We start from the raw sequence: 16,210 nt of genomic DNA, 5'->3' as shown, positions 1-16,210 counted from the left end.
CCCCCTCAGTACTCGAAACCCCATCATCTCAAGTCCCCCCACCTTCTCTCCCGTGAAGTCCTGCTGCTGCTGCTCTCCCTACACACACACACACACACACACACACACACACAGCAGAACTGCCCATTCTGAGTCTGATCCAGGAAGCTCCCTCCTGACCTCTGCCTCTCTCTTGCCCCCTACAGGCCGTTTTCCACTCTGCAGCCAGAGAGAGGTTTTCAAACTAAAGTCAGATCTTGTAACTCTCCTGCTTTCAATGCACCAGTGACTTCCCACAACTCTCAGGGAAAAGGCCACATCTTCCACGTGGGTGACCCAGCCCTGCCAGAGCCTGGGAGCAGCCAGCCTCATGCCCCATCACAGGTTCTACTACTGCCTCGAACCACAGGGCCTTCTTGGCCCTGAGGAGGCCACAGCCCCACCCTGGCACCCAGGTCTCCATTACAAGTGTCTCCACCACAAGCTGGGTGGGGGGGACCACTGTGCCCTCTGGACCAAGAACAAAGTATGACAGAGCTGGCACTCGATACCCACTTGCTACACTCAAAGTACTCCTGATGCACCAGGCACGGCTCTGCCCCTGGGCCTTTGCACTGGGCTGCCTTCTGCCTGGAACAAGCTGCTCTTCGTCCTTGACAGCCCCAGTTCATCAGTCTCCCTTCCAACACGGCTTCCCTCACCACCCTTCCCCCCAGCCCCTTTGCCCTGATCCGGCCCAAAGCCTCACCCTACTGCCCCCAGGAACCTACTCTGGGATCCCAGCACAGCTGTACATGCCCTCCTAGACAAGACAGGCCAGAGCCCATGTGCACCCCATGCTCACACAGACTCCTGGACACATGTGCCTACGCCACTGAGTGGCTCCCTCAACCCTGGAGGCCTGACCAGCCCCCACCGGAACTCCCACAATAGGCCCTTCCAGGCCGAAGGATGCCCAGAGGTGCCCCCCTGAGCCCCACGGCAGCCCCGACTGCACCTTCACGCCCCCGCACTCACCTGAGCAGGGCTCCAGCAGCAGCTGCTCTGGGGGATCCCCTGCAGCGGGCCCAGCAGGCTTGGGCTTCACCAGCCGCAGCTGATCCAGGGCTCGCTTCTTCAGCTGGGGAGGGCAGAGGGAAAGAGGGGCGCCTGTGGCTCTGCTCCATTCCACCCTCGGGGGGCGGGGGCAGAGTGAATGGGACCCCAGGCAGAGGGGGCCCCGTGCCACCACTGCTCAGGCACCACGGAAGAGCCCCTTCCTACTGGGCCTTCTCTGGTCTCCTCGCCACCAGGCCAACACAGCTCCCCAGAGGCAAGGACAACTACCCCTAAGGGTCCAGGGAAGAGAAGCTAGAGCTGGGGGAGCCTTACGTCTGCCCTCCCCACTTTACAGATGGGAAAACTGAGGCCCAGAGACCAGAGGAACCTAAGGTCACAGAAGAAACATACTGTGGGGTCTCTTCCAATGAATCAGCCACGTGGCCTGGAGGAGGAAGAGTAATGGACCCAGTAACAGCAGCATTCATTATACCAACAGTGACAGGTGCTGAGTGCCTCCAATGCAACAGACACTAACGCTGCCCCAGAAATGCACGAACCACTGCGGCCTTCTATGCCAAGGAGCCAGGCAGACAGTGTCACTCCCCGAGTCACAGATGAGGACACAGCCTCCAGGGCGGGTCAGGAGGTTGTCCAAGGACACACGGCTGATTCGGTGGCTGGGATACAACCCCAGACAGTCTGGCCCCAGACCCCACGCTCCCAGCCCCTCTCCAGTGCCGCCGCCTCACTCTGCCTGGGAGGAGGGCCTGGCCCAGTCCTCACCCAGAGACTGGAAAAGGGGGTATGACCATTGTTTCGTCAAGTGCTGACTGTGTGCCAGGCATGCTCCTGAGCACCAGGCACTCTGTCTCACTTAGTCTCTCAACTACCCTGGTCCCGAGTCCTGCTAATTCTAATTGCTGGCACACAGACGATCAACCAAGTCCAGGTGAGGGGGACGAGGTGGGGGTGTTCTTCCTCCCCTCCCCCAGGGCTCCCAGAAAATAAAGCCTGGCCTCTCCCTTTCGGACACCAGCCTGGCGGCAGCTCTCCCCAGACCCGCACCCAGCTGGTGCAGCCCTGCTTACATTACTGCGGGACCCCCGGTGCCGGCTGGCAGACAAGCACTTCTCCTGAACTTCCAGAAGCTGCTGGGCTCTGGGGGAGCAGAGGGAAATCGTGTCATATGTTTGCAGGAGGACAGGGAGCCCCCCACTTCTCTAGCCCCCAACCTCCGCATCCTGTTCCAGAGGATGGCGAAGGATTACAGAGGGAGGAACAGGCCCCACCCCGGTGCCAGCTCCCATTGGGACCCCGCCCCCAGACTCCTGGCTCTGGGTCACCTCTGGTAATTGGGCACTGTGCCCCGGTCCAGGTCCCGCAGTGTGAGGGGGTCGACCCGTGTGCAGAACCACTCCCGCCGCCGCTTATACGCCGGGTCCACGAGCCGCAAGATCTCTTGGGCTCTCACGCACAGGGCATGGGGGTCTGCCCGTTCGGGCAGAGGGAAGTTGGCTCGAATGTAGAAGGGCTCGGCGCCCAGCCCCTTCACCCAAGCATCCAGGGCCTCGTGGAAGGACTGGCAAGCTGAGCGTGGACAGGGCAGGGGGCAGCAAGGAGAACAAGAAGAGGATGAAGTCAGGGATCGGCTGTGGCCCTCCCAAGGCCCAGGCTGCCAGGATCCCACTTTCCTCTCTTCAAAGGGACAGTCCAGGACCCAGAGGGAGCAGGACCTGCCCCGGGCCACCGAGCCCACTAGGGACAGAACGAGGACTCGAACCCAAGAGTCTGGACTACTGGCCAGAGCACCTTTCACTACTAGCTGCTGCCTGAGGACAGAGGGAGGGCACAGGGACAGACAGCCAGCACGAGGTGGTGACACAGGGGCTCTGCCGAGAGTCAGGAGACAGAGCATCTCCCTCTCGGGCCTCAGCTGTCCCACCTCCACAGACTGGCTGAGCCCTCCCGTGGGCCCTTAGCCTTGGCTCTGACCTTCTAGGACTGGTGAGTTCCCAGTCCCTCCTCCCCCCAGGCCAGACTTACCCTTGGAGTCCAGCAGGAAGGGGAGTGTGGACACCTGGTTCAAGAGCAAGGTTCTCTGCTGGGGCTCACTTTCCAGACCTGCCCCCTCCAGACCAGCAGCCTCTGCCCTTGGCTGGGAGAAAACACAGGCAGGAAGGGAGAAAAGTCAGCTTCCAAAGGCAGGGCAGCCCTGGCTCTGGCAGAAGACAGAGTGGGGCTGACTATGCCTCACAATTCAGTTGGACACCTCAGCGGGCAGGCAGACTGCCCCCTTCAACAGGGCTCTCCACCCAGCCAGTTTATCCACGTCCTTCCCATATTTAAAAGCAAGATTCTGTCAAGGTGCTGTCATTCTGCCCCACCTCCCAAGCCCTGCCCAATCAGATTCCCCTTAATGCTGGCTGGGGCGGAGCAACCAGAAGTTAATCAGTGAGCCTGCCTCCTCTCTGACCAATTCCCAGTAACTCCGCCCAGTGACCTAGATCCACCAATCAAAAGGCATCCAGATGGGGCTAAAGCATTAACTCCGCCCCCAGCCCAGAGTAGAAGAGGGGCCTCACCTCTCTGGGTTCCACTCTGGCAGACCCTGGCCCAGAGAGCACCCTCCGCACTACAGCCCCAGACCAGCTGTCCCCAGAAAATGGCAGGCCATCTGGGCCTCTGTCCTGAGATTCAGGTCCCCCAGGGGGGCTCCGGCCAGACACATGGATAGCCAGAGACCTGAGAATAGAGAAGGGAGATAGGAATTAGAGTTCGGTCAGCATTTTGCTTCAGTTCAGCATGCTTGGAAAATGACAGCAACTCCCCAAGTATGCCACGACTCCCACACTCTGCCCATTGCACCTCTCATGCCACTGCCTGGAATGCAGCCCCCGCCCCCCACTGGCAAACTCTGCTCATCCTTCAGGGCTCGGGCCAAAAGCAACCTCTCCCACCCAGACCTCTGCAAAGGGCGAGGTGGGGCTTCCTGCAGAAGCACCCCACCTGCACCTCACATGTTGCCCTTGGAACCAGGCAGCTGCTGCATTCCACTCCGGATCCCTAGCACCAAACCCAGCATCTGGCACATAGTAGGCAATGAATCAAAGCTTGCTATGCTCACAGACTAGAAAGGAAGGTCCCCATCAGAACACAGTACAGATCAGAGATGGTCCTAGCCAGCAGCTGGAGCACAGAGGGTGTGGCTTCCCAGAGGAAGCAGCGGCTGGGCTATACCACAGTCAAGAATAGAAGCATTTCAGTAACAGAGGAGATGGTATTCTTGGCTGGGGGGGCAGGGGTGATGAGCAAAGGTGTGGGGGACAGAATAGTGGGTCATGGCAGAATTTCATGACAACAATAATCGTAATAGCAGCCGACACTTACTGGGGGCTTCCCACATGCCAGACACCACATGAAGCTCCATGCCCACATTAACTTATACATCCTGGGAAACAGCTCCCAGAAGAGGCAGGCTGTAGCCAGCCTACACAGGACACAGCGTCTGGCCTTCCTCCCGTGGACAGTGGGAGATACTGATGGTTGAGACAAAGAGTCACCAAGGTCCCCAGGGTGGCAGAGCTCTGCCTGTTCCAGGGTGAGAACAGGTGAGGCCTGGTGGCCAAGCTCACAGACCCCGGGCCCCAGGACTAGAAAAGGGAGAGGCCAGGGTCAGTGGGTGTGCCCCAGCTGAAGAAGTGGCCCAGGGCAGAACCCAGGCATCCACCCACCTCCCCACCCACCCTCCAGCTGCAGCACACAGCTATACTGCCCCCTGCTGCCAGCCTGGGGTCAGCAATGCTACAAGGACCTTAACCCAATCAGCACCCAAGGGGAACTTCAGCCCTGGGGAGCCCATCTTTCCTCCTGCCCCCTCAGTCAAAACCAAGAGCCAGGCCTGGGGTGGCTGGGGTTGGACATGGGCGCTGGAGATATCAGAGCCGCCTTCACAGGTTGCTTCGGCCCTGGGACTGTCCTGCAGCATCGAGGTGGCGTGGAAAGGCCTGTGCAGACCCGGGAGGCCGAGGCCGGGCCTGGCTACCCTGCCCGCTGGCCTTATGGCTGGGGCAACACAGTCCAGTTTCAAGCCCCAGTGTTAACTGTGCCGGTGAGCTGGCTGCCTGATTCCCAGCCACCGCATCCATAAAGCAAGGACAGGGACAACACCTGTCTCCCACTTTGCATGTGAGGGCAGATGAACGAAAAGACAGTGCGGGTGGAGAGGCCTTATACTGCAGGCCTGTTGCTAAGTGGGAAGTGAAATTCTGGTTTTTAACACCATGGAACAGAAAATGTAAGCCTGTCTCCCTTCAAGTAAACCCAACTACTGTCTCGCGCCCCCTGCATCTCCGGCCTATATATGGGGTCTCCCTCACCTCGGGCTGCAAACAGAAGAGTTTCAGAAATGTGGCCCAGAGGGTGCCGGCAGGAGCCCTGGGGCCAGATGGCCTGGTGACTTAACCTCCAGTCCTCAGCAGCCCCTCTGCCTCCACCTGTCTCGTTGCACAATGCGGGGAGACGAGAGGGGGCCACTCCCAGACGGACGCTCCTCCGGTGAGGAGTGAGTGCCCGGTGGAAATTAGCCACTGTTCTCTGGTGTCACTCAGGACACATCACCTCGGGGCTGGGGGCGCCACTTCCCCGCCTGTTCTGAACCCAGTGCAGCTGCCCCAGCCCAGGGCTCCACACCCCTACCCTGGGCTCCACACCCCTACCCTGGTGCATCCCTCCCCTCCCTCCGATCCCCATGTCAGGACAACCTGACCCTCCAAACTGAAAGTTTTCGGGCTTATTGACAACTCCTGCTGCTTCCTGAAGATGAGGCTCAGGCAGCCCCCTCCAGGGTCCCCCTTTCCCACCTCCCTGAGGGACCCAGCAACTTCTCTGAAGCTCCCAGCCCCCGGCTTCCAACTCCCAGCACCTGGAGGCTGGCTGAGGGCAGGGTACCCATCAAGTCCCTCTCAGTCCCAGGCGTCACTGGACAAACAGGAAGCAGGGGACAGAAACCTCCTGGGACTCCTGGGTCTCCAGCAACACAATCCTACGAACCCCCGACCCCGTCTGTGGGCAGTGTGAAGGATGAGGTACCTGCCCACCAGGTGAGGGCTCCCAGCTCCCTACCCCAGTATGGGGCCAGGAGATGAGGCCACAGGGAAGCAGGGAAAACGGGGTGGTCCTTCACTCTGCCAGCTCGGGGCAGTGACAGCCTGAGTGGCCTGGGTGAGTGCTCCAACCCTGCCCCAGGGCACTGTGGGAGACCTCTAGGTGGAGCCAGGTCAGAGATCTCTGCAGCAGGGACTTGAGCAAGCCACACATATTATCACTTTTAATCCTCCCAGCAACCCTATGGGAGACAACTGTTATTCCTTCATGTTAGAGAACAGGGAAACTGAGGCACAGGGAAGTTATAATGTAACAAGGGCTGCACCACTGGCGGGCAATGGAGTCAGGCAATGAGCTATTTAAACTCCTGGGCAAGGATGAAGCCACCAGAGGTCCTACGTCTGTGTAAACAATGGCGAGTGGGGGGAGGTCCTGCCAGGGCCACAGCACCTGATGCTGTCCCCACCCCACTCAGCGCCTGTCACCCAGCCTGTCCACCTGTCCATCTGTCCTTCAGCCTACCCCTACCACCCATCTCCCCTGCCCTGCCCCAAGGCTCTGTGAGCCCAGCAGGGGAGACAAGAGCTGAAAATACCCGGAGTATTTTTAATGCAAATGTCCTGAGTACTGAACACAAGTGAGGGTCAAAGTGACTTAGATGGGCTCTGGCCAGGTGGCCTGGTTGGTTGGAGGATCTTCCCATGCACCAAGAGGTTACAGGTTCGATCCTGGTCACGGCACGTACCTAGGCTGTGGGTTTGACCCACAGTAGGGGTGCAAACAGGAGGCAACCAATCGATGTTTCTCTCCCACCCTCTCTCTCCCTTCCCCCCTCACTCTCTCTCCTTGCCTCTCTCTATAATAAATTCTTTTTTAACGTGACTTAGACAGGAGGAAGGCACCATGGAGTCCCCAGCCACACCCCTAACTGGCCGTGGGACAGATCCCTGACACTCGGAGCCGCATTCTCCTTATCTGAGTGACAAGACTAGAAATGCCAGCCTCAGGCTACTCGGGGCTGAGCGACAGTATGAGCTGTGCACTCACTTTCCCACTCGCACTGATCCGGGCGCGGCTCCCAGCGCCCCACAGAAACACCCCCACGATGACCAAGGGGACAGGCACCCCTGGGGCCCCATTTTACAGAGCAGGAAACTGAGGCACTGGGAAATTGAGTGGCATGCCCAAGATTCCAGAGTAACAAGTGCCAGAGCCAGGATTGCAGCTGACTCCCAAAGTCTGTCTTCCCCACTGTGCTGTCCCACGGCCCCAGGACACAGGCACCGGGACCTCACCTCCCCCTCTGCCAGGCCCTCGGCCTCTTTCTCTCCCCGTCCACCACCCCTGTGTCCACCCAAATCTGCATTCTCCCCATTTCCCTCCTCCCCAGATGCAGTATAGGCAGCAGAGCTGGACCCAGGATCACGTGACTCCTGTCCCTCGGCCACATCCCAGAGCCCCCTGGACAATGGCCAAGACCCCTTTCGCAGGCCTGAGCTGGAAGGAGGAAGGGCCCAGTCAGGCAGGAAGGGAGGAGCCTCCACCCCTTCCCCCTGAAGCACGTCCTGCACAGGGAGAAACAATGTCGCACTGGGCCCGATGCCGGGGGGTGCCGGTGGGGGCAGGGCCCTGGACACGGACGGGCCTGGCCAAGCTGCTTCCAGGAGGTGGGAGGCCCCTGGTGCTGCTCTGCCCCGATTTCCTGATGACCTGTTCCCTGTCTCTGGCATCCCCACTTTCCAGCTCTGACATCAGTGCTTCCTACGCCCTTTCCAAAGCCCAAGTCTGATCAGGTCACTGTGGACTTAGGCCAGGGCACTTTCCAGCTGTGTGACCTCCGGCAAGCCCCTTCACCTCTCTGAGCCTCGGATTCTTCCTCTGTGGAACAGAGGTGGTTATACTGCTGCCTGCCTCCCAGGACAGAGCGAGTGCTCCACGACAGCCAGAGTGGGCCTGCAGTCAGGGACAGCTGACCCCTCGCAGGCTTCCCAGGGGGCTCCAGCCAAAGTCCACGCTCTGCCTGACTCACACAGCCTGCTGTGCTCGGCCCTCCAGCCTTCCCCTGAGTGTTCCGGTCAAGGCCAAACTCCAAGCCCATGCCTGGACAGCCTCTGCGCTCTCTTCCAGTCATCCAGCTGCCCTCCCTCCCTACCTGCTCTCCTGCCAGGGCTGAGTTCAAAGGTCACATTCTCAGCCCTGCCTTCTCCCCCTCCCCCGCTGAGGTCCACTGGGAGCCTGGTGAGGGAGGCCGCCATGGACCAACGCAGCGCAGTCTGAGCCAGCACGTTTTGTGACTGCCATCACAGAGCTGTGTCCAGCCCTGGCTGAGGTGGCCCCACCCTGCTCAGCACAAAGCACGAAGCTCTGCTAGGCGGGGCAGCCTTGCAGGGGCTCTGAGCTGGGAGGACAGGCAGAGTGTTGGTGTCGGTGCAAGTAACAACTACCATTTACTAAGCACCTCCTAGGCACCTGGCAAAGCTAGGTGCTTTACTGACATGAGTCCTAGGCCCCAAACATCTGCATGCAGAAGAGACAGATGGCTGTCCCCTTTAGCCAATGAGGAGACTGAGGCGCAGAGAGGTGAAGTGGCCAGTTACACGGACAACAAACGGCAGTGACAGGGTTGAACCTAAGGTTGGCCTGTGCCTGATAACCTTGCTGTTCTAACGGCCCCAGAAAGGGAAGGCTCAACTTGCTGCTCCCTCCCACCCTGCCCCCGTCACCCAGCGTCCCCCAAGGCACCCCACGCAGCTTCAGTACCTGTTGAAATGGTCCTGGCCTCTGGCCGGGAGACCATCCGGCCTCCCCAAAGGCCACACGCTGTCGGAGGACGAGGACGAGGACAGGCCAGGGGACCAGGGCTTGAGCGTTACACTGTCTAAAGAGAAGGGGTGCAGGTCAGGGGAGCTGGACTGAGAAAGGAGGGAGGACCAGGCACAACTCAGGGCCCAGAGGCCAGGCGCCTGGGCAGGCTTGAGGCCTCGAGAACACTCTGGACCCCCTGGGCTCGGGGCTGGCCTGGGCCTGCCAGGATGACCGCTCAGTTCCCTCAAAGAGAGGAGAGGGCGGACCAGAACTGAGGAGGAACCGCACACAGCCTAGCCAGGACTGCGGCTGAGCTCACAGTACAGCAGCCGCCCCCGCAGGGTCCCCTGAGCAGAGCCCTCCTCCTGGCCAGGGTATGGCAGCGCCTCGGGGAGGGGGACACAGGCCAAGGACAGAGTGGGCAGCAGAGGCCTCAGGGGAGCTAAACAGCTCCCCACTGCGTGGGCCCTCCCCATGGGGTCCCGGAGTGCTCACCTGTGATGTCTGACATGCTGCTGAAGGACCTGGGCAGAGAGAGGGGTGGGATCGGGAGCTGAGGCTCAGCGGGCATCTGCCCCCCTCCCTCACTCCTCCTGCCCCCACACCGCCAGAAGTTCCTGCAGCCCCCAAGCAAATGGGGGCTCGAACCAAGGTGGGGGCCGAGGCACAGGGCACTTAGGCCACACAGCTCGCCCAAACCCACGGGGCAGGAAGCGAACCTCCTGACCTCAGCCCCGCGGCCTCTGCCTGGAGTGCCCTGGCCCCTCCGCTAATGCCACGGCCTCTAGGAACCTGCCCTGACCTCGCGCCCTCACGTCTGCATTGTCGTCCAGGGCCCCTAGGCTTGCCTGCAACACCAGACCACAACCCCCACCACGTGCTCTGTTCATAGCAGATCGATTCACGCAACCAAGCCTGCACCTGGGACGCATGTCAGGAGGGAGACAGATCACCCCTGTGCCTGGTCCCGCCACCAGTGGAGGGAACCGAGCCGGTTCTCCTGGGCCTGTGGCTGCAGATGCCCAAACCCAGGGCCAGCCTTGTGGCTGTGGTCCTGACCCCTCTGCACGCCCCAGTCACAAACCATCCTGCTTCCCTGGGTCCAGGAACTCTGCGGCTCAGCTTCTAAGTGGCTCAGCTCCTACGTGGCTCTCCTGCCAGCCTGCCTGGCTGGGGATGCCCTTGCCCTGCCCTTTGGCCTTGTCTTAACCTGACCTCAATCACGCCTGTGGCTCTCAGGGCCTGGGTTTGCAGCACTCTAGCCATTTAGAGGCAGTAAAGGGAGGGGAGTGCTTGGACTTGATTCTGGCTTTCAGGGTTCTGGGAGGAGCCTGCTTACCTCTTAGCCAGGGCAGGGTCCTCCTCCCGCTGCCGCCGGAGGATGGAGCCAGCGCTGGGTGGGAAGGGCAGGATGGAAAGCCGGTTGATCTCCTTCTCGCTGTCTGTGGCCTCCTCCTGCAACGTCACGACAGAGCCGGGTCACCCCCTCGGCACCTTCCCACAACTCCACAGACGCAAACTGGGGCCCAGAGTGGAGGCGTGGGCTCTATGAGGTCTCACTGTGAGAGCCCCCCCGGGTCTCCTGGTGCCCAGTCCCAGCACAGAGGTGGCTCTGGAGGAGCTTAAACAAGGTGCTGGGCCTTCGTGGGTCCCTGCTTCCTCCTCTGGGACACGGGCCTGTCGGCACACTGGAGAGCACTCAACACGTGAGTCGCTATGTGAACACTAACAGTACCCTCACACTCAGGTGGGCAGGTGTCTTACCGAGGTGTGGGGCTCAGGTGCCCCCGTGGCAGCGGCCTCCCCGGCTGCTTCTGGGCCTCCCAGTGGGGAAGGAAACTCACTCAGGCTCCAGGTGCTGCTGAGGTTGGAGCACAGGGAATGGGAGGAGGCGCAGGCCTGGGAGAGGCAGGGGGAGGCAAGAGGTCAGCAGTGCTGGGCCCAGGATCTGGGCCGGGCTGGCCACAGCCACCTGCTGAACACCTGCCGTGTGCACCTCGGGAGAAGAGGCTCCGTGTCGGAGCGCTCGGCCCAGAGGACAGGAACCACAAGCGAGCAGACGTGAAGGACACGGCCCCACAAAGCCAAGGAGCCGGGAAGGCACTGGCAGGCCCACCCGCCCGGGGCATCAGAGCACTTTCCGGAGGCAGTGTGCTCTGACCTGACAGCACGAGGATAAGCGGGTGCTACAGTTAAATTGGGGGGAATGGCCTAGGCAGATGGAACGGTGTGTGCAAAGGCCCTGGGACAGGACTATGACGTGTTCCAGGATTCAAAGCCTGAGGCCCAGAGAACCAGGCCAGGGGAGGGTAGTAAGGGCTTTATCTTTACCTAAGAGCTAAATTTAAAAAGAAAACACCCTGAGGGTTTAAAAAGTGCCAAGTCACAACTCACACTGTCCTTATCCTGTTCCCCTAGGTGTTAAACACGTAGCCAGGTGACTTATCTCCGAGCAAAATCAAGATAGGAAAAGGCAGAGTTCTTGGCAGAAGTCCAAGAACTAGTGTCTAGTTTACAAGGGGCCTCAGGGGCACAGCCTCAGTATTTGCTGGCCATGTGACCTTGGGCAAGCCCCTGACCCTCTCTGGGTCCTGGGCAGTGATAGAATTGGACTAACTGGTCTCTGAGCAGCTTTTAGAGCCCGTGGTTTGCATCCCAAGATGCTCCCAGGTCCTGGGGCAGCTGGGCCTCTCCAAGTATATTCAAAGAGAGCCTTCGAACTAGTCTTCCTGTCCCAGGAGCAAGCCCCGTTGTCCTGTTCCCTGATACAACCCCCCTAGCTGGGGACATTCTCCACCCTGGCCAAGAGCTGCCCCCAAAGCCAGGGTGAGGCTCCAGCCAGGACCCCCATATCTCCCTCCCCAAACCTGCATCTTCTGAAGCCCAGGTGAGGGTTCCCATGTGATCCCACTCTTGCTGAAGCCTCCCACCCAATCCTGCAAGCCCCACAACCAGCTGCAGATTCCTGCTGATTCCCCCATATTCCCACGCTCGCTGCAGTCTCCCACCAAGTCCCACGTGCTCCCCACCCTGGACAAAAGCTCCTGCCGGGACCCCAGCGTGCCCACCAGGACCCTCCTCACCTTGAGACAGGAGCCGCCCTGAGCCCGCTGCAGCTGTGCCTCCAGCAGGGCCTTGGTGCCCTCCAGGCTGGTGAGCGTGGTCAGCAGCTCGTCCCGCTCAGCCTCCAGGCCCCGCACCTGCTTGCGGTACTGGTCCTTCTCAATGAGGCTCTGGGAGTACTGCAGCTGGATACGGTCTCGGCTCTGGATGGCCTGGGGAGAGCGGGCGGCACACTGACTAGGCCGTCCCTGCCTCCGACCACACACACAGCACGATGGCAGGAACGGCACTTCCTGTGTGCCGGGCCCTGGGCTCAGTATCAGCTCATTCAATCAGCGTACTCACTCCCTGAGTTAGACGTTCTCATCACTCTCACCCTACAGATAAGACTCAGCTGAGGCAGCGAGCACAGGGCTGGGATTCAGACCCAGGCAGTCTGGCTGCAGTGTCCCTCTCCCAAGAACAACTGAAAACTTCGAGGCCTGCTGTGTGGGGCCGTCTTCATTCCCTGCAGCCCGGCCTACTGCGGGAGACCGGACTCCAACCCAGCCCACTGAGTCCACAGCACTATTCCCCCCACCCCACCCCCGATGAAGATCAGGGTCTCTGAGTGCCCAGCCCATGGCCTGGACCCACTGCCCATTGCTTCCAAGAGAGCTGGGGCCAGAAGCCCAGCAGCCAGGAGCAACGGGGCAGTGTACAGAGCCCTGAGCCCACCCAGACCAGAGAACCTGAAGGTCCGGGATGAGGCCTTGAACTGGCCTGTCACCCAGCCAGCCGGGGGACTCCAAGGCCCATTCCAGTGTGCAGACTTCAACTGCTCCAGCGGGATTCACGCTTGATCCAAGGACCGAACTTCCTGCCCTCCCCACTGCACGGGAGCCTTCCACAGGTGGCCCGGGGCCTCAACCCATGGCCCCTGACCATGACAGGGGTGTCACCCAGAGCTTGGGCGCCAAAACTTTTGAGAATTCCTTCATCAGCAAATATCTGTAAGCAGCTGCCCTGGGCAGGCCTTCTTTTTGACGTGGAGAGAATAGGGACTCAGTAGACAGTGCCAGGACCAACTCCCCCACCTGTCCCAGGGGCTCAGGTGAGGCAGGTGTGTTCAGGGGCGAAGCCAGCATATCTCCAGTGCTCAAGGTACCACATCTGACTTCCCCCGGCCTCTCTTCTCCCTCCTCAACCATCTGTGCCCCGAGAAAGTCTCTTTTCTACACTTCCACTTCCATTCGCTTCCCCCCACACGCCGGGTCGGGGCCTCACGCACCGCACAGCGGGCTGGGCTCACCTGGTCCCGCTCCTTCTCGATCTCCTCCAGCTGGGCCAGCACAGTGGCCATGCGGTGCTTGTACAGGTCGCAGTCCTTCTGCAGCGTGCGGTGCTTCAGCCGCAGGTCCTCCATCTCCTGTAGGTACTGCAGACGGGCCAGTGGAGCAGCAAGGGTGCAACACGCCCAGATCAGACTGCTGGGTCGGCAACCAGGGGACACTAACCAGCATGTGCCTCGCAGGTCCAGGGAAAGAGGCCTGTGCCCCCAAAACAAGTGCCCCTCCCATCTCCCCAGATGGGCCTGGCCTCACCTCACCGGGCCTCAGGAGCCTAATCTGTGAAATGGAACTAACAATAATAATGACCCCCACTCCAGCCCACTGGGGCCTCCCCGTTTTCACTGCAGCCTGCTCCCTCCCCCTGCCCTGCCCCTTCCTCGGCCCTCACCAGCCTCTGCTATGGGAAGCGGTTGACTTGGTTTGCGTATATGGCCTACAGTTGGTCTCCCCTGTCAGAACATAACTCCCCAGGGACAGAGACATTGTTCACGATGTGTCCCAATAAATACTTGAAACTGAAGAAAAGCCCAGATCCCAGCACAGTGCCTGGCACACCTGCAGGAAAGGTTGGCTCCAGTGAACCGGTGACACGCGCCACCATTTCCTCTCTGGGAGCCTCCGAGGGCTGCTTTCAGAAGGAAGGTGGGGAGAGGATGGGGGTGAGCCATGGGGGGTGGGGAGGGAGGGCATGGTGGTGTTACCTTGTCCCGGAGCTCCTCGGCCCACTGCAGCTCCCCCTGCACAGCGTGCAGCTTCTGGCACAGCTCCTGTCTGCTGTCCTGCGCCTCCCGCCAGTCATGCTCCAGGATGTCCAAGAGGATGCGCTCTGAGCCTGGGGCCCCCGGCTGGCTTGCCTCCTGAGGGCCAGGGGTCAGGGCTGCCTCAGTGTCTGGCCCACGTTGAGTGTCAGGGAAGGGGACACGCACGACACACGGCCCTCGGCCCTCAGCCCCACCCCACTAGCTCTGCCACCTTGGCCAAGGACCTGGCCCTCTCGGGACCTCAGCTTCCCGTGTGCAGAGTGAGCAGGGCTCTGCCAGCTCTGCCTGCCGCCGGGGAGTGCCTGGGTGTGCATGAGGTAAGCGGATGAGGGCTTGTGTGGACAAGTTTAGCCAGGGCCTTGCTCCTGAACAAGAACTAGGCACACTTTCTCTTGCTCCAGTCCCCACCCACCGCCCAGAGCAGCAGATGGGTGGCTACTTCCAAGCCTATTTGGCACTTCAGATGGCAGCTGAGCCTGGCTTAGGTGGGCAGACCATGAGCCCAGGATCTGGCCCCCAAACCCACATCCCAGTCAGCACCCCAGATGAAATACACCAGAACCTTGGCTCCCATCCCCCACTTCCTGCATGGAGCAACGGCCAGGTGACTGGCCTCCACTGCCACTGGCCTGCCATAGGACACCCAGCATGCCCAAGGCCACCCAGACCTCGGGAGTCTCAACATTTACAGTGCCACAGATTCTTCTACGAATCCGAGCAAAGATGGGGACCCTGCCCCGGGAGAAAGCTCACACACAAAATCAGGCACACAGTTCCAAGGCATTCAGAGATCTCCAGCCCCACCCCACTCAGACTAAAGGCCAGAGAGAGCAGAGTGCTCAGGGCTCACCCCAGGAGGCCAGCTTGGCTCCACTCAGACCTCAGCCCCCAGTGTGGACTCTCCATCCTCTGACCACCACACCCCCACCCCGGGGCCATGCCCTCACCTGCTGCCGGCCCTCCTGCAGCTCCTGCAGAGACGCTGTCAACCGCTGGTTCTCAGCCCGCAGCTCAGAGACCAGGTCCGTGCTGTCCGGCTCTTTCTCCTTCTCCTCGGCCCCGGGGAGTGGCCCCCTGGCCCTGCGCAGCAGCGTGCACTCTTCCTCCAGCTGGCTCACCTTGAGCTTCAGCTGATCCACCTGGGTGCAGACACGGGGCTCAGCCCAGGGCAGGACCCGAGCGAGGCCAGGGGACAGAAGCCCTGCTCCTCACTCCTGGGCGCCTCCCAGACCCCCAGGGGGCCAGAGCAGGAGTCCTGCTGAGCTGGTCCATGAAGAAAGTGCAGGCTGGGCGGATGCGAGGAAGAAGGAATGGAACAGTGGGGCCAAGCCACCCTCCGAGGGGACTCTGCACCATAACACCCTGGTCTGTTGGTCCGTCCCGCAGTTCTGACACGGGGTGCAGGCTGTGGAGCCCAGCACCAGCGTAAAGGAGGGGAAGGAGGAATAGAGGGAACCAGGGTCTGGACCCAGCTTTGCCTCTAACTCAGTGTGGCCTTGGGCAAGTCATGGCCTCTCTCTGTGCCTCAGTCTCCTTGCCTCCAGGGAAGAAGAGGAAGAGAATGGTTTTGAGGGTCTCACCCAGGCCGAGAGCCAGAGGGTTCCCAGCCCACCCCCCAGAAGGCTGTGCTGTTAGTTCACCCCCAACAAGAACTCTAGCCCGGGGCCCAGGTTTCAGTTGTACCCCTTTTACCCACCCTCATCCTGAGCAAGTCACTCATCACCCTGGGGCCTCAGCTTTCTTGTAAGTAAAACAGGCTCGTCCCACCCCCCGCCCCACCCCCAGCCTCCTAAAGTCACTGCCAGAACCAAATGGGATGGAAGGTGGGCAGAGGCCGTTACACCGGCAGAGGCTGTCTACAGAGCTGCCGGGGTGTGACAGTGGCTGTCTTCACAGCTTCGCACAAAGTCCCAACCTGCCACCAGTTCAGTGATGCAGCCAGAAGTTGGGCAGGGGGTGGGGGCGGGGGATGGTAGGCAGCTGCAGCCGCCTGGCTGCGCACAGATAGGCACGATCAGTCTGCTGGACCATGAGCGCACTCAGCCAGAACCCTTTTCCAAATTCATGTGGGATCTGAGTTGGCTGGACAGTGACAAAAGGAGCTGAAGGTGGCAGGCCACAAAATGA

At 60.7% G+C, this 16,210-nt stretch overlaps 1 protein-coding gene across 3 annotated transcripts in view; it reads right to left on the bottom strand.

The window, feature by feature from the left end:
• Positions 1-16,210, bottom strand: part of CARD10 (caspase recruitment domain family member 10) — a 32,119-nt gene that overhangs the window by 2,309 nt on the left and 13,600 nt on the right. For all 3 annotated transcript variants that reach the window (XM_037160499.2, XM_037160497.2, XM_037160498.2), the window contains exons 5-17: positions 15,031-15,222; positions 14,024-14,179; positions 13,283-13,408; positions 12,012-12,203; positions 10,693-10,827; positions 10,268-10,383; positions 9,424-9,452; positions 8,884-9,001; positions 3,603-3,762; positions 3,064-3,175; positions 2,364-2,607; positions 2,109-2,178; positions 997-1,099 (exon numbers count right to left, since the gene is read on the bottom strand). In XM_037160499.2, coding sequence (XP_037016394.1) covers positions 997-1,099; positions 2,109-2,178; positions 2,364-2,607; positions 3,064-3,175; positions 3,603-3,762; positions 8,884-9,001; positions 9,424-9,452; positions 10,268-10,383; positions 10,693-10,827; positions 12,012-12,203; positions 13,283-13,408; positions 14,024-14,179; positions 15,031-15,222 — 1,753 coding nt within the window. The remainder of the gene's footprint in view (positions 1-996; positions 1,100-2,108; positions 2,179-2,363; positions 2,608-3,063; positions 3,176-3,602; positions 3,763-8,883; positions 9,002-9,423; positions 9,453-10,267; positions 10,384-10,692; positions 10,828-12,011; positions 12,204-13,282; positions 13,409-14,023; positions 14,180-15,030; positions 15,223-16,210) is intronic.

Source organism: Artibeus jamaicensis, unplaced genomic scaffold, assembly GCF_021234435.1.
Source record: "Artibeus jamaicensis isolate MK-2021 breed Jamaican fruit bat unplaced genomic scaffold, CSHL_Jam_final contig_233, whole genome shotgun sequence".
Lineage (NCBI taxonomy): Eukaryota > Metazoa > Chordata > Mammalia > Chiroptera > Phyllostomidae > Artibeus > Artibeus jamaicensis.
Note: the sequence above shows the minus strand (reverse complement) of the source record. Positions and strands in the feature narration are given on the sequence as shown.